Source organism: Condylura cristata, unplaced genomic scaffold (assembly GCF_000260355.1).
Source record: "Condylura cristata isolate star-nosed mole 26May11 unplaced genomic scaffold, ConCri1.0 scaffold00002, whole genome shotgun sequence".
Classification (NCBI taxonomy): Eukaryota; Metazoa; Chordata; class Mammalia; order Eulipotyphla; family Talpidae; genus Condylura; species Condylura cristata.
The window spans coordinates 2,743,348-2,765,705 of record NW_004567103.1 but is presented as its reverse complement, the minus strand read 5'-3'; the positions used below and the strand labels follow the sequence as shown (position 1 = coordinate 2,765,705).

Sequence of the window (22,358 nt, the reverse complement as noted above, 5' to 3'; positions counted from 1 at the left end):
CGGCGTGGAGGGGCGGAGACCTCGGCGGTTGGGGTGTTTCCGCAGCCGGCCCCCGGCCTCCCTCCCTCTCACGCCGCCCTGGGCAGGGGACCGTGCGGGCCTGGGGCTCCTCAAGGGGGGGACGGCCACAGCCCGTGGGCTGGGCTTGTGGGGAGACCGGGCGGTGATGGCGCGGCGGCGCTCGGCACCGCGGCTGCCCCGAGTTCTCGCCCTCCTGAAACGCCTCCCTACTTCCCCCCCCCCCCCCCCGGGCCCTTCTTCCCTGCCACTCTCCAGGGCTACTCCGTTTCTTGCCCAGCGGGAAGACTGGCCATCGCCCCCTTCTGCAGTTCTCCCTGTGGTCCCAGCATCGTGTTGGAGGTGCAGAGAGGAAACGCCGCTTATTAGCATATTTCCCTCCAGCTACTGTATCTTGAGGGAGATTATTCTTACGATCTCTTCTAATATTCTGGTAGATGGCTTCTTTTCCAGTCCCAGACCCACCAGTTTCCAGTTGTTTGGCAGCAGAAATAGTGCCCGCTCTGAGCACTGCTAACTAAACCACATCGCTGCTTGGTGCCCCGCTGCCAGCCGGGGTGTGCTGAGGGTCAGGTCACAGTAACGCACACCTGTGCTTGAATGGAGTCAGTGGAGAAATTGATAATGGTCAGGTATGTCAGGTGGAATTGCTGTTCCGGCTGTGGCCTGCTGCTGCCAGGAAAGTGTTGTTTCCCCGGTATGGTGAGGGCTGGGCGCCAGTTCCAGGGTCTCTGTGCCAGGTCAGCAGGCAGCCTCAGTCCTCTGGTCGCCGAGAGGTCGCCCCACTTTCGAAAGTGGTTTTGAGGGAACACTTCCCAGCCTGCTGTGAGCCTTCCATTGGAAATCCTCCATCAGATTTCCATCAGAAATCAGGTCTAAGTCCTGCCTTCAGTGAGCATCCACCCCTGAATTAAACGAGTCGGAATTTCATCTTCAGAAGCTACTCTGGGGGTCAGCTGACCCAGCCCTAACTGAATGGTTTTGGCTAGGTGAGTGGGTGGCCAGTCATCTGCAGTACGCTGCTTTCAGGAGCCATAGTGGTGGCTTCCCCAGGTCTCTTGCTAGGTGTTCCTTGTCTGTAATTTCCACGTCTGACAACCCTGCTGGGGGTTTCATTTCCTCCTCTCCCTGATCAGGACGGGAAGGCTCCCCGAGGCTATGTAACTTGCCCACAAGGAAGAACCGTCACAAGGTGGGATTCCCAGGTTTGTTGTTTTGCCGTGCCTCAGGCACTCTGACAAAAATTAGCCTAGGATGTTTTGATTTACTTCTAAATGTTAATTTGCTATATTGAGTCAGAACTTTAAAATACGTGTCTTCCAGTTATCGGGGAAAGCAAAGCCTTCGTTTGAAGTTTAAATTTTAGACAGTGCTCCTGCCCCTGGTTTTGTTCTTGTCTTTTTATGCAAGCTGTGGTTTTTAGACTTGATACGTATCTGGCTGCTGCGCCACAGGACTAGTAGGGATGGACAGCAGCCTGCCAGAGTACTGCCGCGGAGCGCCATCCTCCAAGGCTCAGATTAGAGGAGCCCTGATGGCCCCCTCGTGTGTGAGTGCTCCACTCTGGGACTGTCACCTCAGACTGACTCAGCCGCACCTGCCCCCTCCTCTGTCAGGTTGCTGCTTACCATTGCCCCTGCGCCCCAGAATGCTTTCATTGTACTGTATGTACCTGCATCTAGGTCCATACTTGATTTTGCCCCATTTTCTGTTAGCTGATGGCCCATTCAAACTATCGCCTGAACCACTGATTGGCACTAATCGTAGCTGGCCTCGTTTTGCTTTGACTTTAGAAATCCATCCATTAAGCATAGGTTTAATGCTGGGCAGGTAAACATGAATTCGACCAAGTTCCTATCTGCAAGGAATCGGTCTGTTTACGGAGTGTGAGGACAAACCTGGGCAGATACCTGAGCAGAGCTCAAAGTGAGCAAACTGGGTGCCATTCAGTCTGGACATTTCAGAAGATAATTGCCTGGTGGAGTCTGTGGAGCACGGGTTTTTTTCATCTGGATTGTGTCTTGGCTCAAATCCAGCTGCAAGCTGGTAAGAGTAGCCTCTGTAACTTGCCTTAAGGGTTGGCACAGAGGACAGGGTGCTTGGTCAGCTCCACCCTCAAACAAAAGCACCAGGTAAAGGTTCCTTGGAGTTTCCATTTACTATCTCAGAATGGAGTTGGGAAGGGTGGTCGGGGGTTCTCGGCACTGTCTCCTCTCCGATATCTTTATTTTGTTACCTTTTTCTGTTTCCTGGTGGTGATGAGCAACACAACCACTAAGAAGAAAAGGTCTTAAGTGGTTTGCTTGGCGGTTAGCAAAATAGAAGCCGGAGTGGTCCTCTTTAGGATTTTAAGGGCAGGGACCCCAGAGGATAGAGTGGGGTCTGGGGAGCTAAGAGGGAAATGGCTTGAGTCCTTGAGGTACGCTCTCACGGGAGAGCTGGGGGCTGTGTTGACCTGAGCAGTAGAAAAACCCATGAGATGTTCTTGATTGAAAGACAAAAAACTGGCTGTGACATGACGGATAGCTGGGATAAGAACAATTGTTTGTGTGGGGATTGTCAGCCTGGGGAGATGAGGATCTGTTTCCAGAGAGAGGCCCTCAGTCAGAGTCGGAAGGGACAAGTTAACTGGGGATGGGGTGCTCTCCAAGGACAGGCCACGTGATGCATGTAGCGGGGTGCTGTTCGGCACGTGCAGGCTGTCGGTAGTGCTTAGTGAAGGGGTTAATGGCAGCAGACAGGAGGTGGTAATGGCACATGTGGGCAGAGCAAGGCCACCCGTGCTGTGTGGGCGCGTCGCTCTCAGCTCTCCTGCCCACCCCCTTCCCTCTGCTGGCTCTTGCTCCTTGTCTTCCCCTCAGTTTTTCTTCAAGAGCACCTGGGGGAGATTCCACTTGAGGCTCTGAGGCATGAGTTACTGGTCAGCGCTGGACTGTCCTACTGGTTGGAGGCCCGGCGTACTCATGTCTTGGCCAAGGTGGGGACAGTGGGTGCACGGCACAGGGCCCTGCCACCTGCGCACGTCTGCAGCCCGGCTGCGCAGTGGGAGAGCAGACCCAGCGGGGGGCTGGCTGGGCCACTGCTGTGGAGTGAGGCCTTGCCCACGATGGCACCGAGGACTCGTGGGGAAAATGCAAAACACGTTACACGTCTCTGTGCCTGTATATTGTAATGTCTTCAAGTTACAGTTTGCGTATTTCTAGTTTGTTTCTTGAGCATTACCTAATTCCATTTGACTAGCTGTTAGGGCCAGATCCACACAAGTTAACAGTCTAGCTAGACTAAACATTCTGACTGTGTGAGCTCGACTTCTGTTTATCTTTCTGCCTGAATCCAGTCAGCTTCGGGTGGGCCTGAAAGGCATAGAGTGGCTTCTCCACCCGTGGAAAGGAGCCGCTAAAGTGCATTTGACTGTTGCTGGAGATGTCGTCCTTTCTTCAGACAGTTCTTTTTCTTTTCATTTAACATTGATTCAGGGTCCTTCCTGGTGTGCAGTGGGTTAAAGTGTAGCACGCCGAAGCTACCCACAGCCACTGCCGCACAATTTGATTCCCGCCAGAGAGGGACCCCAGGGCGCAGCAGACCCTCCTGTCCATACTGCTGCCCCCCCCCAGCAGTATATCTCGGTAGATCCGCCTGTTCTGCTCCCCACTGTCTCTGGTGAATCCTCTCAACCCCTGCACCTCTAGCCTGTACCCCAGTTCTTGTGTGCATAAATAAGTCACTCTAAAAACAACATCAACAACATTGATTCAGCCCCTTCTTGTGCTCCTTGCTAGGGCAGCATCTTCTTGTCCCGGGTGGGCAGACACAGCGATGAATAAGACACCATTCCGGGTGTCTTGAATAAGACACTGCCTTCCGTCCAGTGCAGAAGCAGCCTGGACCGTGGTGCTTAGGCTGAGGGCTGCTGGCTTGGGAAGCCGGGGGGCGGGGGGGGGGGGGGGGGAGTTGTACCTTATGTTTCCGGGCACTTGATGCCGCGGGGGCTTCGGAGGGTGAGTGACAGCTTAAACATGGGAGTTGGGTGATGAGATTCGTTGGAAAGACCGTGCTGGTGCCCGGGAGAGGGTGAATGGAGGGTGGAGATGGCTTGGGAGCCCTTTAGGAAGTTGTGTGACTGTTTGTGGCCTGGAGCAGTGTAAGTGGAGAAGGGGAGGAGAGAGGCAAAAGGTGGTGGAAAAGATTGGCCAGGTTTTTAACTTCATTTGGAAGTTTGGGTCAGTTTTTCACACAGAAATTTCCCATTTTTGACTTTGTTTTTGGCCAAGAAAACAGCCCCTTAACTTGGTTACCTCTTCGCTGCAGTCTGTCAGAAAACTGGAAGACTGCTTTCTGGAAGTCACAAGTTAGCCGACGGTCACTTCATTTTCCTTGAGCCCCTTAGCTGCCTTCGTGCGCCCCTGCGCTGCTCGGGCGCGTGCGCACCAGCTGCCTGTGTTGGGGTGACCGGGTGGTCCGTCTTTGGCCAGGGTGGTGGTAGCAAGTGAGAAGGGGCGTGGTCACGGGATGACCTTGTTTTGCCCTTCCACTCAGATTGAAAGATGATGACAGTGGGGACCATGATCAGAATGAAGAAAACAGCACACAGAAAGATGGTGAGAAGGAAAAAATGGACCGAGACAAGGGTCAGGGCAGCAGCAAGAGGAAGGTGAGTCTTGGCTGCGCAGATGGGCTTGCCCTGGGACTGGAGCCCTGCTCTCCGTGGGGCGTTTGTGCGGGAGATGCCGTGTCAGTCTGGGGGCGCCTTGGCGAGAGTGTCTGCCTGGGGTTCGTTTTGGCCCACGCAGCCTTTCCCTGGCCACAGGATTGAGGTGTTACCTTCCTCTCCTGCTTCCCCCCAGCCTGCCGGGGACTCAGCCCTGCGGCATAGTAAGCTTCCGAAGCTGCTGCTGAGCACCTCCAGGGCCTCCGCACCCTTGAAATTTCGGATTCTTCAGTCAGTGATGGTCTCAGCTGAAAGTGACTGGGGAAAAATAAGATTTAGAGAATGAACTGGATGATTGCCCTTCTGGTACATCCGAGCGCTTGTTAGTCCGTTTGTCCCACAGTACTGAGTACTCCCAGGGGGCGTTTTCGGGGCTAGGAGGACACGAAGGTGAGTGAGACGGTGGGCCACGGCGTGTGCGTTTCAATGTGATGGCGACTGGTGACGCTGTTGAGCGTTTGTGTGTTCGGCCACGTGTGTGCGCGCAGAGGAGTGTACATCTGTTCATTTGTTTGATGCGATGGTTATTTTTCTTTTCGCCATCTCGCAGCTAAGCAGCTGAGGCACAAACAGGAAGCAGAATCGCATAGTGATGGTGTCCTGGGGGAGCTGGGGCTTGGCCAGGGAACGCTTGCAGGCAGGACACAAACTTAAATACAAGAAGTAGAAAGTTAAAATGGCATCAGAATGCAAATAAAGTATTGAAGGAAATCCATTTCCACGCACGTATCTACTGTCTAAGCAGAATCTCGGGCGCGTGGTGAAGAATTAAGGATGTAGCCTTAATTGTGGATGTGGTCAAAACAAAACCTGCCCTGTCAGATGCAGAGCTCGTGGCGGAAAGCCCAGGCTAACGCACCTTCTTCGCTTCGCAGGCTGTTGTTCCCGGGCCGGCAGAGCATCCCTTGCAGTACAACTACACTTTCTGGTACTCCCGGAGAACCCCCGGCCGCCCCACCAGCTCCCAGAGCTACGAACAGAATATCAAGCAGATCGGCACCTTCGCCTCCGTGAGTGCTTGGCGCGCTGCCGCGTCCTGCCGTGTCGGTGCCGGTTGGCCTGCTGGGCACTCTGCTTTCCTTGGTCAGCTGACCTGAGCCCCTAGGTCAGATTACTCACCCTCAGCCATCGATAGGTAACACCGGCTGTGAATGTGAAGGGATCGGCCCCCTGGGCCAGGTGGCTTGTGTTCAGTCGCTGTTTATTGAGTCCTCACTGTGTGCGAAGGCCGCGGGGGACAGAAATCGTCCAGTCGCTGGCGTCTCCGGAAGCTCGGCAGCAGAAAGTGAAGTTCAGGTTTCCTGGTGGTTGGGAGCCTCTGGTAGGGTTTTGCCTGTGTTAGTGGCTCTGCAAAAAGTCGCATCTTTTTCCTGTGTTCAGCGAGAAAATGAAATCTCTAAAGTAAATATTTGGGGGTACTGTCAGTACAGAGGGCCCCGGCTCGCTCCTCACCCGTACAGGTCACCGGCTTGTATCTTTTGAGATGCTGAAACCAGGCGTGTGCTGCAGAAGCTGTTAAGTACTTCCTGTGTGCTGTGTTGTGTACATTCCTTCTCAGGGCAGAGCCAGATGCAGGGCTTACTGTTTTCTTGACATTATTGAGGTATTTGTTCTGTTTAAGATGCAGGCACTGGAAAAGAAAATGGTGAATATTACAGTAAGTTAGTGAAGAGTAAGGACCGTCATGGGCACTAGATGGTGCCCTCCTGGGGGCTGCGCAGCAGCTGTGAGGTCAGCGGTGGTCTCCGTATTTCACAGATGAGGAGCGTGAGACGTCAGGGTCTGATGAAAGTCTCAAGTCACTCCTGAGTCTTGATTTGGTAGAGGAGCGGAGTTGACTCGCGTGTCGAGTAGACCGTGAAAGCCACGTTCTGAAGCCCGTGTACTTCCTTCCCTAATCAGTACCAAGAGGCACACCGAGGGCTCCAGATAGTAAAATGTTGCTTATTAGACAAAGCATATTCATGTATTCATTGCTAACCAGATACACATATATAAGAGGTAATTTACCACATATTTCCATTGATGTCATTTCAAAGCAAAGCGTATGAGCCGTTATCATTGGTAAATTCAGATTTCTTCTAGACGTTTCAGATAACTTGTATACTGTGTGTATTTGGTTCAGAAGTGTTAGTTGAATGAATTCAAGGCACGAATAGGTTTCCAAATTGAACTGAGACTCCACCCAGAGGGAAATTAGACATGCCGGAGTCTCCCCTACCAGAGGTAGCAAGGGGTGCCCCAGGAGTCCAGAAGAAAGGGGAGGAATTCCAGCTTGGGGTGGGGTCTGCAGGAGGTAGGGTCAAGAGTGAGTTTAAAGAATTTGAATTGGTGGTAAAAGAAGATAAACCAATTCCTGGCAGAGAGCAATAGAATTGGTTTGTAAAAAGCCCATGTCTTCCTGACATCCCACCGCAGAGGTTTCGATCACCTTCTGTGTGAAGACGTTACAGGTAACATGGCAGATTATTACCCGCCCCCCAAAAGTTTCCTCATTTTGTAGATAAGCAGCTGAGCATAATTAGGAATATTTCTAGCATTTTTTTTCTTTCCCTCTTAAGAAAAGCATATGTGAATTTACCCAGCTTGTACCGAGAGGGTTTTGTTCTCTTTCAACATGCGTGCAAGTCGAACAGTCTGCCCTCTGTGCCATCCTGGGTTGGGGCTGCTGCGGCGCCCTGGGCGTGTTGAATGTCAGCTGTCGTGCGAGGCAGTGGGAAATGGCTCATGGTAGTAAATATCGTGCAGAGAAAAAGCTACATCGTTGGCTTTTTAATCAAACCCAAAGCAAGTTCCCAGTGGTCCTCAATTCTAACATTTGACAATATTTAAAGTTCTTACTACCGCATGTCACGAAGGCAGTGTGTCAAAATGGAAGGCGCCTGAGCCGGGACCCGCCAGGCTGTGGCTGAGGCACAGTTGGTACTTTCACCCCTCACCCAGATGCATGGGATCCACTGTCCAGTGGTGGTATTTTTCCTCTCAGCGGTTGTAGGGCGGGAGAAGGCTCCAGCCGAGTGTACAGGTGTGATCCCTCGCCCCCACGCACTGTGTGCAAGTCGGCACCGCCACGGGGACGCCGCACGGGCGCCTCGGGACTTGCGGTCAAGGTCTCTGTCACTCGAGCGTTCCCTGTGTGCCTCTCCTGTCGCGTGCCGAGAGTCCCGCTCCCCAAGCTGGGTGGGCGGAACGTGGGAGCCGCTCAGCACACGGTTGTGGTGTCTTGCGTGTCTGTTTACAGCGGCCCCAGAGGTGCGGACATTTCCCTCCAGCCCGTGCCATGCTGTTTTCGCAGTCCTGGTCTGGTGTCCTCTGAGCGGGCACTGCCTTTGCGTGCCCTCTGTGAGTTAGAGGGGTGGGCTGTCAGGGCTCTGGCAGGAGAACTGAGGGTGGTGCCATGAAGCTCCGCAGCCGCTGCAGCGCGTTCCATCCCGGCCAGGGAGTGACGCACACAGCGCGGCAGCCCCCCCCCCGCCCCCCGCTGCTCCCCTCAGCAGTGGGTTTCTGCTTCTGCCTGTTCTGCTCTCCACTCTGTCTCTGGGGAATCCTCTCACCCCTCCCCATGTATCTCTGGCCTACACCCCAGTTCTTCCTTTCATAAATAAAGACGTGATATGGTTCTAAAAACTCCGTTCAGGCTGAGGTCAGTGCAGTAACCCCAAGACTAGAGGGTTTCCACTGTGTGAGGCGCGGCCTCCTACCACATGTCACTTGATGACTGTCCTGCCGCCCGCTGGCAGGTGCAGCAATGATGTGACCTCCCCAGGTTAGGCTCCTGCCTGAGGCTGGCGTTTCCCACCTGAAGAGTTTGTTGGGGTCAGCAGTGTTACATTTTTCTTTTATTAAACCATCTGATACGCTTTCTTCTATCAAGCTTTCTTCCCACACAATCCCTCGGTGACAGTCTCCAAAGGTGTAGCCCAGAGCAGTGTCATCCAGGTTCGTGCTTCTGTTCAATAAATCTCATGCTTATTCAAGGAAAAGACCCATCCTGTGTGCTCTGGCCCCTCTCTCTGCAGGTAGAGCAGTTCTGGAGGTTCTACAGCCACATGGTGCGCCCCGGGGACCTGACGGGCCACAGCGACTTCCACCTCTTCAAAGAAGGGATTAAGCCCATGTGGGAGGTGAGCGAGTTGTTTCCAGCCGGTCAGAGGTGAAGTGTTAGGGGCCTCGTGGTTATGTCCTCGGAGCTGGGCCTCTGGGCAGGGCGCTGCTGCCCTGCCTTACGGCCTGGTTTATCACCACACGGTGTTCTTGGTGACTCTGAGGTTTGTAAGAGACCTCGTACCCGTGGAAGCGGGGTGTGATAGTGTACCTCAGTACCCGCGCCATCGCAGCGCCAGAAGGCGAGTCTGCAGGCAGCGACCAGGCCGGGCCGAGCTCACTGCAGTCTCCCTGCGCTCTGCTGCAGCCCCTCTTACCTGTTGCTGGCAGGTGTCCTAGGGAAGTGCCACCACGGCTGCCTGCCGCCTCCAAGCCAGTGCAGCTCTCCGCTGCACCTCACTGACCCGCCTGCCTGCGTCTGCCCTTTGCTCAGCCAGGCTGCGCCACCCTCACGGGAAGGCCTCGCGCCCGAGTGTCCTTCCCGGCAGGCTGCTGCCCTCCGCAGACTCCTGAGCCGGCGCCGTCCGCGAAGGCTGCAGCCCGGCGTTCCGGCATGACCGGCTCTTGTCTGTCTCCTCTGCTGACTGCATCTGGGTAAAGACTGGCTTCACGCCTGCATCCTTGGCACGTGGTGACACTCAGGAAACACTCAGCACGTGACGAGGAGGTGTGGCCTGCGTTTGAAACCCCACATTTCGTTGTGAATCTGAAAGCGGTCTGGAACAGGGGTTATTTTTAGAGGGTTTGTTGGCCGTGCCAAGGACCCCGCCCTGTCACCCTCCTCCTGCTGCCATTTCCCCCATCAGTTGAATTGTGGAACATGATGAGATTCCTTGGCATTTAGGTCTGCACTGCCTTCATGTGAGGGGTAAGAGCCATGAAATCATGTGTAACTTCCTTCCTCCTGTTGCAGGACGACGCCAATAAGAACGGCGGCAAGTGGATCATTCGGCTCCGGAAGGGCTTGGCCTCCCGGTGCTGGGAGAATCTCATCCTGGCCATGCTGGGGGAGCAGTTCATGGTTGGGGAGGAGATCTGTGGGGCTGTGGTCTCTGTCCGCTTCCAGGTAAGCCTCTCCGTGGGCCCGCCTGCGGTCACGTGTCCTCTGCTGCCCTCGCGGCGCGGTTTGCCTTGATGGCTCCCTCTGCTCCCGCAGGAGGACATTATTTCAATATGGAACAAGACTGCCAGCGACCAAGCCACCACGGCCCGCATCCGCGACACTCTTCGGCGAGTGCTTAACCTACCTCCCAACACCATTATGGAATACAAAACCCACACCGACAGCATCAAGTACGTGAGGGGGCTGGGGGCCTTGTCCCGAGCTGAGCAGGCGCAGGTGTGAGTCGGGCCCAGGGGTGTGGCCGCACAGGAGGCTGACTTAGGGCAGAGGGACGCCGGGCTTCCCCTCCAGCACTGGAGGGAGCTCTGTGCTGTGAGGCTCCCTGCCCGCACTTGGGGTGCGTGTGTCGGAGAGGGCCCCTCCGCAGAAACCTAGTCGCGCTGCCTGGGTTGCTGATCTACACAGCTGCCTTGTCTTTCATCCACTAACCGCTGGCTGCCGGTGAAAGACAACCTGCTCTTTCTCTTGCCGTTTTTGAGAGACCGTCACTGGGCGGCACAGCCCGCTCCCTGCCCGCCCCTCCCCCCACTTCTGCATGTCTTTTTAACCTCTTAGCTTCAGGCTGTAGTCTGTCTGGTAGGTGGCTTTCTCCCTGGAACGATGGCTCCCTTCCTTGTGAGTAGTAGAGCTGATAGCAGCAGAGGAGAGCCTAGACGAGCGTGCTTGCGAGAGTAGGCTGGGGAGCCGGAGACCCGGGAATCGCTGCGCTCCCTGGGACTCGGGGAGGTGGGGCCACAGCCACAGGCGCACCCCCAGCTCCTGGTGCCCTCAGGTCTCGGGGGAGGTGGCGAGGAATGGCTGGTAGGGTTTCCCAGAGCTGGAGGGAGCTCACCGCCCCGGGCGGGGACTTCAGCCTGTGCTGCCCTTTGACCCCAGGGTCAGGCTTGCCTAGGCCAGTCTCCATACCCCTCTGCTCCCCTCAGTAAAGTGGGGTCACCCCCCGACAGGGCTGTTGTGAGGCTGCGGTCTGGTGATTGAAGGTCCTCCACAGAGACTCCTCCCAGGGCCCAGCAGTGTTACTGTCCTCGTCGTCGCTGGCGATGCCGTCACCCCACACCATTCTCGGCAAGGCTAGGCACGTGCCCAGTGTGGTGTCAGCCAGGCTAGCTAAGCGTCTTTGCCCTGAGTGCCCGCAGGTACTGCGAGGGTGGCATTGTCTTGAACTAGCAGAATGCCAGTTTTAGCTGGGATTGCTGCCCTAGGGGCTGGTCCGTGGCCAGATGCCTGGTGTGACGCAGCCAAGCCAGAGCAGTGACTGGCAGCCTCGGCCTGGCTGCTGGTCTTAGCGTCCTGTGCTGGCACTTTCTCTGCAGACAGGTGTTTCCTGTTCTGTGTTCCGGCAGACATAGTTCTTCCCTTCAGCCAGACTGAGTCCGGGCTGGGGGCTGGCTGGGGACCTGCTTTTGCTAGATCTCTTGTTTTCAAGGTTCCCGTATGACCCCTCCCCTCCTCCTCCCTGTTCCCCAACCAAGCTTTCCACCCACGTCGGAAAGGGAAAGGTATTTTTCCACACCCCGCTCCTCCTTTCTCCCTTTCTAATGCCCTGCGGCAGGTCTGCCGAGCACCAGTCCTCAGGGGATGGGAAGCCCTGTGGGCACGATGCCTCAGCCTGCGCTCCCCGCCTCATCCAAGGTCGGTCTAGTCTGCCAGCCCTGCAGCGCCAGGGGCCAGAACACCCTCCTTGACTCCCAAATGCTACTTCCCCCTTGCATCTCCCCCTCTTCCCACTCCCAATGTGCCAACCTTTTGCACTTCCACTAGAATGCCAGGCAGGCTGGGCCCCCAAAGGCTCCTTTTTCAAAACCTCTGGAAGCCGCGGTTGAATGGGCCATGACCCCCTCCCTGCCTGGATGGCACCACCATTGAAGCTGGCATCATCGGAGCCTCTTGATCTGTTGGCGGCCACCTGGAAGAAACTTCTGTGCTGGACAAGAGGAGTTGGAAGAGCAGTTGTGTTCTAAGAACAGGCTGACACGCAGCAGCTACATCAGCTGAGATCACTTAATAAATGGTGCTAAACTAGCTTGTCTCATGCGCTTGCTCTTTATGGTGCATCGAGAAGTGGCCTTGCCGAGCAGCTGTCACCGTCCTGAGGAATGGCACAGACTTCTCCGAGGAGGGCCGCCGGGGAGTGCGGCCTCTTTGCATGGCGCGCTGGGTGCTGCTCACGCGGCGCGGGCCCGGGCCCGCCAGGCCTGACACCGCGCGGGGACGTCTAGCTCCAGACCAGACCCCGCTTCCTGCGCTTGAGTTTCGGTTCCCGTCTAGTCCCGCTGGCGACCAGGGTGGAGCGATTCTGGTTTAGGATTCAGCTTGAGTCTGTTAAAGTTGGAGAAGGGAATCCTGCCCTTTTGTGCTGACTTCGTTGGCTTTGCTTCAAAGAAATCTCTTGCCTGGAGGCGAAGCCCTGCTTCCCTGTGTGTGGCTGTGCGGGTGGCGCGCTGCTGGCACGGGGCTGCTCTCGCTGTGCTGAAGCTGCCCCCGCCACCGGCTCCCCAGCTCTCCGCCAGCTTCTCCCTTCTGCTTTCCCCGTAGAGCCCACCATCTTCTCTTTGAGCTCGCCCCGCTGCCAGGTCTCGAGGCGCGCGGCCTGCCCCCCCACCCCTGGAGTCATCGTGCGTCAGGATCTGGGGGGCCAGGTCTTCCTCCTGCCTGCGGTTTGCTCCTGAGGCCAGCTGACCACGGCGCGGGCCCTCGTGCGCCTGTGGCTTCGGCTCACGCAAAGCCAGCTCGGCCTTCGGGTCCCTAACCGCGTGGAGGACTCAGCCTGCCCCGCGCTGCTTGAGGCTTCCTGAGGCGCTGCCCCCCAAGCCAGGGGTCCAGCCGTCGGGTTGCACGGGGGTGTCCGTCGCCGAGGCTGTGGGTGTGACGTCTAGCTCCCCACGGTGGCTGTTGGGTCTTGACAGCGCCACCTTCTGCGTGTACCACCCTGACTGACTGACCACCAGTGTCCACGTGGCCCAGGACCCCACAGGACGTGCGGGCCAGCACCCCGGGCCGAACAGTCCAGCGGTGTTTGTCGTGGCTGCTTGTTTAACGCGTATCCGGAACGGGCCCAGGGCCGGGCTCTGCGCTTTCAGTGCTTGTCGGAGCTCCCTTCCGCGGCCCTTCTCTCTGTGCTGCCCCTGTTGACCTTAGCTCAGCTGGCGTAGCCCGTCCAGGGGATGAGCATTGATGTCACCTTCGCGCACAGCCCCTGCCGACCTCGAGACCCTTGTGACCCTTGCCCATGCGAGCAGAAGTCAGGACTGCTCTGCTTTTCCTGTTCCCTGTGGTGCTTCCGCAGGTTCGCTCGGGTCGCGGACAGCGGCTCCCGGGGGCTGAGGCGGCTCGGCTGCCCAGAGGGGGGCCTCCGCTTGGCTGTGTGCAGCTCGCTGCCCCTGTCCCCTGCCGGCTGCTGGGGCTCCAGCCTTCGAGTCCCGCTGCTGTGGCCGTCCTGCCGCACTCCTGGCCAGCAGGGGCGAGCGTGCTGCTCCGGGCCTTGGGCTCGCCTGGGGACTCCGGCTCTTGTTGCCGCCGGCTTGCCCTTAGGGCTGGACAGGCCCCGGCTTGCCCTTAGGGCTGGACAGGCCCCTTTGAGAGACTGAAACTTGTTCAGTTGCGCATTAGCTCAGGTGCATGGCTCTTTTCAGTGAGGCCAGTTGTAGTTGAGGCTGCTTAATTGGGGTCCTCATCTAGTGACTCGCCCCATCCTCAGCGAGGAAAAACCCGCACACACAGCGGAGTCACAGGCCCAGCAGGGAGAAGCTGGGTGCGGGGCCACACCGAGCACGAGGTCTTCACGGGGCAGCCTCTTTGGAAGAGCCCATCGATTCGGAGGCCGCTTCTGGCCTGGAGGGGAAAGGCAGGGCCAGCTTCATTCAGTGGTCCACCACTGGGGAGACTCTGCAGAGAAGGTCGAGGGTAGGTGACTTATTTCCTCCTTTAGAGTAGAAAGCAGTCAGATTGTGGGGAGTCCCTTTGCCGGGTCTAGATGTCCGCTGCAGCTGAACATGGAGCTTGTAGACAGGCCAGGCGCCCCTTCTCTTGACTCTCGTGGGGGCCCAGGTCACACCCACACACCTGCTGGCCTGGCTTCGCTGACCTTCCGCTGCAGGCAGCCCAGGCAGCAGGAGTCGGAGCTGAGTGGAAGCTGGGCAGGGGGAGGAGGGCCTGTGCAGAATTACACAGCATGAGCGCTCGGAGCTTGCTCTCTGGTAAGTGAGGTGGGACAGGCGTGGCTGCAAAGAGCTTTTTGTTACTCGATGTCGTTTGAGCCTCTTAGGACTCCCTGTGAGCCCTGGTAATGCCAGGACACTTTCAACTAGGACTTTACCTTCCCCAAAAGGTGGTTTCGATGTGACCTAACAGGCCTGGGTGCCGGGTGGACGAGCCGCCTCCTGCGCCTGCCTTTCGTGTCGCTCTGCCTCCTCCCAGCGCCAGCCTCCGGCCGCCTTCCGTTCCCAGTGAGTGTGTGTGACGACATTCCTTTCCCACGCACCTTCGTGTTAGGGTTTCACACGGGAAGAAGGCGCTTTTGAAGAGAGCTGGGCAGTTTAATACTGGCGTGGACTAGCGGGGCGCGCTGAAGCCCCCCTGCTGCGGCTTCCCGCCACAGCAGCCGCTGTCTCGCTAGGGGAGGCGTCTCGGGAAACGAAGGGATACATGGTGAAGGACGATGCTTCAGTGCGGCCATGTCATTGCTGGTTGGCACCTGTGTGACTTCAGAATTTAAGTGTCACAGGACAAGAAAGGGCTTTCCCGGGTGGTTGCCCGAGCCCTGGATTTTGCTTTGTCCTTGTCTGCATTTGGAGTGAAGAGCGAAAAGGCCTTCGGACATCGGTCACGGACTCGCCGAGGTCACCGCATCACTGCCACCAGGAAGGGCTGTGGAACAGACACCTTACTGTGGAAAAGCAGCTTGTGAATTGACAGACTGGCGCGCGTTGGCAGTCTCTGCTCTCCACTTCAGCTGGCATCTGTTAGTGGCTCTGGTAATGCTCAGAAGAAACGATTAGCAGCAAATCAACATCTGAGACCAAGAGGTAGATGATTAACTTACAAAAGCTGCCGTTCTAAAGTGGGACTCGCTAGTGAAACTGGTGTAGGCTTGGCCCGGAAGGACGACTCCTTTGCTCCAGGCCGCTGTCTTGAACCCTCCCGTGTAACAAGGGGAGAGCGGCTGTGGAAGGCTGGGCGACTCCCCCGCGGTGAGCAGCTCACTGCGCGTGACCTGCGCTGTTCCCACCCCTTTAAAATGAGACTGGAATAGAAATTTTAGATTCAGATTCAGAAACTTTAGATTCAAAGTCCCCGTTTCGCAGTTACTAGGAGTTGACCAGACACTGGCTGAGGTAAAAGGTGGCCCCGACGAAGCTGGGGGCGGGGGGCAGGACTTACTGTGTGGGCCCGATGGTCCCCAGAGGGCTGGTCATGGAGCACCACGTAGGGGCTGTACTCCTCACTCCCATTCTATCCCCTTCAAACCCCGGTTTCTAAATTGAGGTGATCAGCATGAAAGTCCTAATGAGCAGCGTCCTGGGAATCCTTGAGCGGCTGTGACCAGAACAGGTTAAATGCTGAGCTGAAGTTCATGGGTGTTTTCAGAGGCAGCTGGAAGCCGAGACAGATTTGGCGTCTTGAGGTGGAAGGGGTCAGAGGTCAGAAGTGTGTGAACAGAAAGTGGTATCATTTCCTCGTTGCCTCTCGGCGTCAAGCTCGTAGGGACTCACCTTTGCCCGCAGGGTGAGGCCTGGGAGCACAGATGTTCTCTCCCATCCTCACCGCCTCCCGAGTGCTGTAGCCCTGTGCTCGGGGAGCCGGAGGGGCCTCCGGTGGTGCTTGAGCTTGGCTCTGACTCTGGCCTTTTGGGTAGACTGAGGAGTTCTTGAAGGAAGTTGCAAGTCCTTGAGGGGAGAGGGGCCCGACTTCCCAGTGGAGGGAACCAGGAGAGTGGCCGCTGCCCCTGAAAGGAGCTGGCCGCCCTGCCAGTCTGGGGGGAGTCTAGTGGGAGGCTTCAGCGCCTGCTTCAGGGACCGGTGGGCCCCTCAGCCCGGCGGGTGTCGGCAACGGGGGTGGGTTGTCATGTCTGCGCGTGCGCTCTGCTAAAAGCTGCTCTTGTGTTTTTTGTCTCTGGATTGCCAGGGCCTGGGAGGAGTTTCATGGCCTGGTGAACAGCAGCGGCCGCTGATCGGACGCTCCCCTCTGTCTCTCACACTCAGGGTAGGGCCTTGTCTATCTTCTCTGTGACCTTGTAACATACCTCTCAGCCGGAGGACCCTCTTCCCAGGGGCACCAGCTTGGCCAACGTGGCACCTGCCCCAGCCTCTCCTCTGACTAATTACCTCAGTCTCAGAGAAAAGCGGAGGCCAAACCCACGTCGTCCTCCCTGGTGGGCCCCTGGGCAGGTGCGCAACCTCACCCCCGCGGCCTTTGTGTTCTCATTTGGGAAATGAGATTCCCTGCATGCAGACTCCCCTCTTCCCATGCCACCATGCACGATTGCCAGCGTGCCCAGATACTTTATTCTGCACAGACGCGGCCCTTCTGCTGCCGGCTTGCAGTGTCCTGGCCCCGGGGCTGGCCCCAGGTGGCTCGGGCTAGGTGAGAGGTATGTCTCTTGTTGGCTGGTGTGTTGTCGGAGGGAACAGGGACGGCCCCTCAGCGCCTCCGCCGCGGAGGTGATGTCAGGGCTGTGGCAGAGGCCGTCCCAGGCTGTACGGGAACCGGGCCGTCAGAGTTCCCGGCAGGGAGTGGCCGGGGGTGGCGAAGACCAGGTCCGCGGGAGTGTTCCTTCAGGAACATTTGCGTACAGCTGAAGGCGCCAGGCCCACGACCGTTTAGCAGAGGGCGTCGGGCACGTCTGTACCCGACGAGGAGCGGGAGGAAGGACCGTGGCTTCTGCTGGGCCAGGAGCTGCCCGCCCCACCCAGGGAGTGGAGAGCTTCCAGAACTCTGCCAGCACGGCACGGGCGGTGCCCGCCGGTCGCCCTGCCCAGAGAGGTGTGACGCCGAGTTGACGCCAGCGTCTGGGCGCTAGTGGCACCTAGTGGCACTGCCGCTGCACCCTGCAGCGCGCCGTCCCCAGCCTGAGGCGGCCGCGCTCACGCCGGAAGCGCGGGCCGGACCTGCCCATGGGCACCCTGGTTGTGGGCCGAGAGACGGGGTGACTCGGAGTTAGCTGACTCCGCAGACCACCGGTGCTGGGGCAGAATTGTTTTAATTCCGAGCGTGCCCCACTTCTCGGTTTAACGTCCCTGAAGTGGGATTCTCAGCGGGAATGTGGCGAGAAATGTTTTTGTCAGCTTACGTGGCCGTGCTCGCGTTCTCTAGCGCGTGGAAGGGTGGCGCCTTGAAGTGAGGAGCGGACTCACGCAGGGGTGTGCCCGCCCGTCCGCGCAGCCGGCCCAGGAGGCGCCGGGGCTCGCGCCCAGCCGCGCACCGCCGCCTGCCGGAGCCTCTGCCCGCCCGCTGCCCGTCCGTGTCGCCTCCGACGAGGGGCACGTCCGCTGTAGGTGTCCTCACAGACGGAGGGGCCTCCTCGGGGCGGGCCAGCCAGCCCCCCCCGTGGTCCAGCAGCCGGGAAGGGCTTCGTGTTTCCCCGTTCACTTAAGCGTCAGAGGCGGGGCGTTGCGCTGAATTCCCACCGGCCACGCCGGCGCCCCGCTGCAGCCTCTCATCCCCCCGTCCCTTCCCCTGCCAGTCAGTCGCGAGTGACCTGTGGTGGAATCAAAACTACTTAGTTCCTGAGCCACCAGCACTTTGCAGGTTCTCTGATATCTTGTGGCTGCTGATCCCTTGGGACTGTCACTGACCTGCGTTAACGAGCACCCCCCTTTGCACCAGGGCACCCCTAGAAGCCGCAGTAGCTGCTGGGCGGGCCTGGTGACCAGTGTCCAGACTGGCACGCACAGGGCCACGATGGGTGCTGTGGGGAAGGTGGGTGCAGTCTTGCTGTGGGGGAACAGCAAACTCCGTGGCCTGGAAAGGGTCTTCATGCTAGTATGCGGGGGGGAAGGAGGCCAGAGCTGGCCGAGGGTGGACAGCAGGGCGCCAGAGAATGTCCCTTAGAAGGCCGCGTGCAGCAGCTGGTCGTGGGGTCAGGTTGCTGGCGAGGGCAGCGAGGTGTCTGAGGAGCCGCCTCTGCCCCAGGGGCCACTGGGCCCCACCGCGGCGCACTCTGCGCAGAGCTTGAGCCTGGCCGTTTCTCGTCCAGGGATCGTTTTGAGGCAGAGAGGGGAGCATCCTCTGTCCGGGTCTGCGAAGCGGGAGGCCAGTTTGGGACCCGAGTATTGCGAGGCCCTGCCATGTGGTAGAGAAAGGCCTTTGACTTCCTTGGGCCGGTGGGAGTCTCCGCTGCCGTGTCTGCGTGGTGGCCTGCTCTGCCGTGACTCTGCTGGGTGGCTGGAGGCGGGCGTGGGGGCGCCCGCTCTGGAGTTTATAAACTCGAGCTTGCTTTCGACAAGGCAGGGCGCATTTTTCAAGTCACCTGTGACTTCTGGCCCTGTCTGTCCACCATCCTTACCTCTAACCTTGTGCGCTGCGGCCTGCCAGGGGGTCACGTGGAGGCCCCCCCAGCTAGGCACGGCCACCCCCGCCTCCAGCAGCCAGTGTCCAGACCCCCAGCCCTGCCCTCCTCCGCATACACCGGGAACAGCTGGCTCTCGGCTCCCCACTCGGCTCCTTTCCACTGTACAAACAGGGCTTAGGGCGACAGTGTTAGGTTTCCTCTGCAAATAGAGGTTACCAGGATGAATGCGGGCTGTCAGCCGGCAAGGTGCCCCAGAAGGCTTCCGTGCCTGCCAGGAGAGAACTTTCCGACGCCCCACCCGGCAGGGAGTCTGTGGAGGGCCCGTGCTGAAAGCCTCTTGCTGAGATCACAGAACAGCTGACAGGGCTGGGCCGGGCCCTCGCCTGCCAAGCCCCTCACCCCACAGCCAGGAGGCGCTCTGATGCCGCCACCTCACGCTCTTTCTGCTCACTCGACTCACTCCCCACTTCTGGGCCCCAGTTGCCCTGGGGGGCTCCAGAACAGGAGGTGCGGCGCAAGTGGGGCCTTCCTCGTGCCCCTCTCCCGTGGGCAGAGGTGTCCTGGCTCGGCCTGGGCAGCAGAGGCGTGTCACCGCCAGGCTGTCCTCGGTCTGCACCGGCGGGGCCCTAGCGGCCTGTTCCGGCTGCTGGTGGCCCCAGGGGCCCGTCCTGAAAGGGCCTTTGGTGAAGGTGCTCACCCCGCTCAGTTCTTGTTTTCCCGGAAGTCACTGCCCATTCGCAGCCGCGTCAGTCCCTCCCCGGCCAGTCGCCCTCGCCCCCTCCGTGCCTGCAGCCCTGAGGCCTCGGCCGCCCACCTGCCGCTCGCCCATGAGGACCCGTGAGCCGAGGCGGGGGACGCCTCGTCAGCCTGTTCCCGGGCCGGCTGCCGTGAGCGCAGTGACCTGTCGCCCTGTTCAGGGGTCAGTGAAGGCCAGAGTTGCTGAAGTCCCCATTCGAGGGAAACGATGACTCCAGAATCAAGTTAATGAGAACCTCGGTTCCCAGATCAAGCCTGAAGCCCTGGGCTGGAGAGCAGCAGCCTGGGCGGCCCCCAGACCCCTCCGGCCCGCTGGCCTTCTAGAGGGGATGCGGAAGGTTCCAAGCGTGTTCCAGCTCGCGGGCTGCAGCCCGCTGCTAGCGTGCAGGCACCTCGCTGTCCCCCGCAAAGTCCCTTCAGAAGCAGCTGCGAGTTGTAAGCGAGCTCCCGGGCGGCGGGCGGGCACAGCCGGGTCGCCGTCGCTTTTGTCAGGGGTGTGCGAGAGGCGTTCCCTCCCGCGCTCCCGCTGCCCCTGCCCTCAGCGCCCCCGTGGCGCCACAGTGGGGTGTCTGGCGTGACCTTCCTTCGTGCATGTGCGGGCAGCACTGGCCAGTGGCCTCGTCCCGCCCCCACTTCGGCGCCTCCGGCCCGCCTCTCTGGGAGGCTTCGCCAGGGCCGGGGGACCTGCCTCGGCGCGTACCTGTGGGGACTGGTCCCCCGGGGGCCGGCGCGGGCCGGTGTCCAGGCCGCTGACGCTCGGCAGGGCTGGGGGCCCGGGAGCGGCCGCCTTGGCGGCAGGTGTGAGGGGAGGAAGCAGCTGGGCGCGGGGCGGGCAGCCGCGCTGGCCCTCGGGCGTGTGGAGGCCCGGCCGCGGTCTGTGTATTGAACGCTGTTTTCTCCCGTTTTTTTTCTTTCAGGGACAATTCAAGCTTTCGAAATACAAAAATCACATTGTGAAAGTACACGGCTGGCAATAATCCTTTCCTGTGTGTGTGTCCAGGCGGTGGGCGGTCCCCAGCCGGCCCGTCCTCTGCTCACTGAAGGGACCCCCGAGCCGCGGGCTCCCCTTTTGCACTCACCCTGGAGGACGGCGTCCACTAGACACCCTCCAGCATCGCTGACTATAAAGCGGAGGAATGGAAAACGTGACTTTGTAACAGACGAACTTTTTCATGGGGTCCTGTGGGGGGAGTCGGCCCTCGCTTGCCGTGTGCTGGAGGGCGCCCGGGCCTGCCCCTGGCTCCTCTGGCCGGCGGGCGGCGGGGCGTGGCCACGTGTACGAGCCAGAGCTGTCGACGGCGAGTTGTCAGTATTATGAATGTCTGCATCTAGGGACAAGCTTTGTCGGCGAGGCCGGAACAGCTGTACGTGCGTCTAGCGCTGCCATTAAATTATTGGGACCTTTGTTTCTTTCTCTCCCCTGCACCCACGCCCACCCCTTTCTGAAGACGCGTTACTGGCCGCGCAGAGACTGCTGCCTCGGTCCCGGGCCCTCCCCGCGGGGCCCCCTCAGGCCCTCAGGACGTTCACCGGCGCGGGCCCGGAAGGCAGCCTGGAGCGGAGTCCAGTTTGTGGGCCGAGTGCGGGCCGGGGGCAGTGTCTGAGCACTTCAGGCGAGCAGGGCCCGTGCCCAGCCTGTTTCTGTGGGGCTCCGCGCGCCCCTCGGGGAAGGGGGGAGCAAAGCTGGTTGTTGCCAGCTGGTAACAGTGGAGGGCACATTCCCCTCCTGACCCTGTGCCTGCCCGCGGGTCGGGGAACCCGCGTGTGTTCTCGGGGTGCCCGGACGCGCCTGCGGCCGCTCCCCCATGCTCACATCCAGATGGACAGGCACGCACCCGGGTGCCGGTGCCCGGCCCTGGGAGCGCCGAGGCCCAGTGCGGGCCGGGGCTGACCAAGTCCCGAGACGAGTCCTCCCGCGGCCTTCAGGGGCCGTCTCTGGGCCCGCGTGGGCAGGCGGCGCTGCGCTCCGGTGAAGGCCGCTCCCCGCAGCGGACCTAGGAGGCCGGGCCGGCTCCCGCCCCCGAGCGCGTAGGGGAGCGACAGCACTGCCTCGTGGTCAGCCCCCAACTTGCCAGCTCCTGGGCACCCTCGCCACGGCCTTGGGCGGCCCTTCCTAAGAGAATGGGGGAGTCCGGGAACCGAAGGGAGGTGCCTCCACATTCCCAGTGAAGCTGGATCCAGTAAGATCTGGCAGTGATTGAAAACTCCAGGAGTGTGAAGAATGAATCACAGTGAAGGGTCCAGGCAAACGGGAGCAACTTGGCTAAAGTGGGAGCAAAGTCGGCCCCCTGAGGTTTATTTAGACCCCAAGGAGACCTTCACTTTTGCCTAAACTGAGATTTGCCAGAAAATTCCAAAGCGCAAACACTGAGTTTGCCCTCCTTGGGGCATTCCCTGGCCATTTGAGCGTGCGTGTGACCTCCAAGGGTGTGCCCAGGCCGAGGACTGAGGTGTGCTGCCCAGATCCATATTTTTCTTTTCTTTCTGGTCTCGCGTTCAGATTTCTTAACCTCTGCTCCCTAGGGCGCCTCATGTTCCTGCTTCCCCGGCCCTGCAGTGTTGACGTTTGCTGAGGCTTAGGACGAGTCCCTCCGCGGGCAGCTCTCACCTGAAACGGCCGCCCAGCTCCCCGAGGGGCGTCCGAGAGTGGGTTTGTCCAAACCACCCGCCTTCCAAAGTCGCTTCAGAGGCCTCCCGTTGGTGTTTGCGCCCTGGGCCGCAGCTCCTGGCTGAGGGAGGGCACAGCACCAGGGCCAACCCTAGGCCGGCGGAGGTTGCTGCTGGGAGGGAGGAATTCGGCTTCCGCTGGGCTGAGGGCCGTTTCCCCGCAACTCCTCTCCTGGGGTTCCTGTACTTGGTGCCGCCTCCTCCCCAGTGCTCACTGACACTTTGACTCACCTGCGTCCTCCCTGTCACTCGGTCGATCGCTTTCCACCCAGAGACCAGCTCGGTGTCCACGATGCTCCTCAAGAGTGAACTTCAGATACCAGCCGTGGCCGGGGAGGGGGGGGGCAGCGGCTATGAAAAGAGTGATTAACTGTTGCACTTTGAGAGCGATTGTCTACTGCAGTAATAAATGGAAAATACTGGCCAGAACCAGGCTGTGGACTCTTTAATAGCGGGGGGGGGGGGGGGGGGGG

At 59.3% G+C, this 22,358-nt stretch overlaps 1 protein-coding gene across 5 annotated transcripts; it reads left to right on the top strand.

Annotated features, from left to right (window-relative positions):
- Positions 1 to 2,920: 2,920 nt before the first annotated feature.
- EIF4E2 (eukaryotic translation initiation factor 4E family member 2) lies at positions 2,921 to 20,623 on the top strand. 5 transcript variants are annotated; one of them, XR_001145646.1, is made up of 8 exons: positions 2,921 to 2,995; positions 4,555 to 4,669; positions 5,602 to 5,736; positions 8,746 to 8,850; positions 9,744 to 9,896; positions 9,987 to 10,123; positions 14,281 to 14,977; positions 16,077 to 16,157. XR_001145646.1 is itself a non-coding variant. In XM_012727624.1 (8 exons), the coding sequence occupies exons 1-8, from the start codon at positions 2,928 to 2,930 to the stop codon at positions 11,774 to 11,776; spliced, it is 855 nt and encodes a 284-aa protein (XP_012583078.1). In that variant the 5' UTR covers positions 2,924 to 2,927; the 3' UTR covers positions 11,777 to 11,975. The 5 variants fall into 5 exon arrangements, 4 of the variants coding, with proteins under 4 accessions (XP_012583078.1, XP_004674251.2, XP_012583091.1 ...); XM_012727624.1 differs by lacking the exons at positions 14,281 to 14,977; positions 16,077 to 16,157 and adding exons at positions 11,506 to 11,585; positions 11,715 to 11,975 and having other exon boundaries at positions 2,924 to 2,995; XM_012727633.1 differs by lacking the exon at positions 14,281 to 14,977 and adding an exon at positions 20,136 to 20,623 and having other exon boundaries at positions 2,930 to 2,995; positions 16,077 to 16,154.
- Positions 20,624 to 22,358: the final 1,735 nt, after the last annotated feature.

Coding starts and splice junctions, on each gene's coding strand:
- EIF4E2 (XM_012727624.1), top strand. CDS start 2,928: ATGAGTTACTGGTCAGCGCTGGACTGTCCTACTGGTTGGAGGCCCGGC. Junction 8,851..9,743: donor GGATTAAGCCCATGTGGGAG/GTGAGCGAGTTG, acceptor CTCCTGTTGCAG/GACGACGCCAATAAGAACGG. Junction 11,586..11,714: donor CGCTCCCCGCCTCATCCAAG/GTCGGTCTAGTC, acceptor CACTTCCACTAG/AATGCCAGGCAGGCTGGGCC.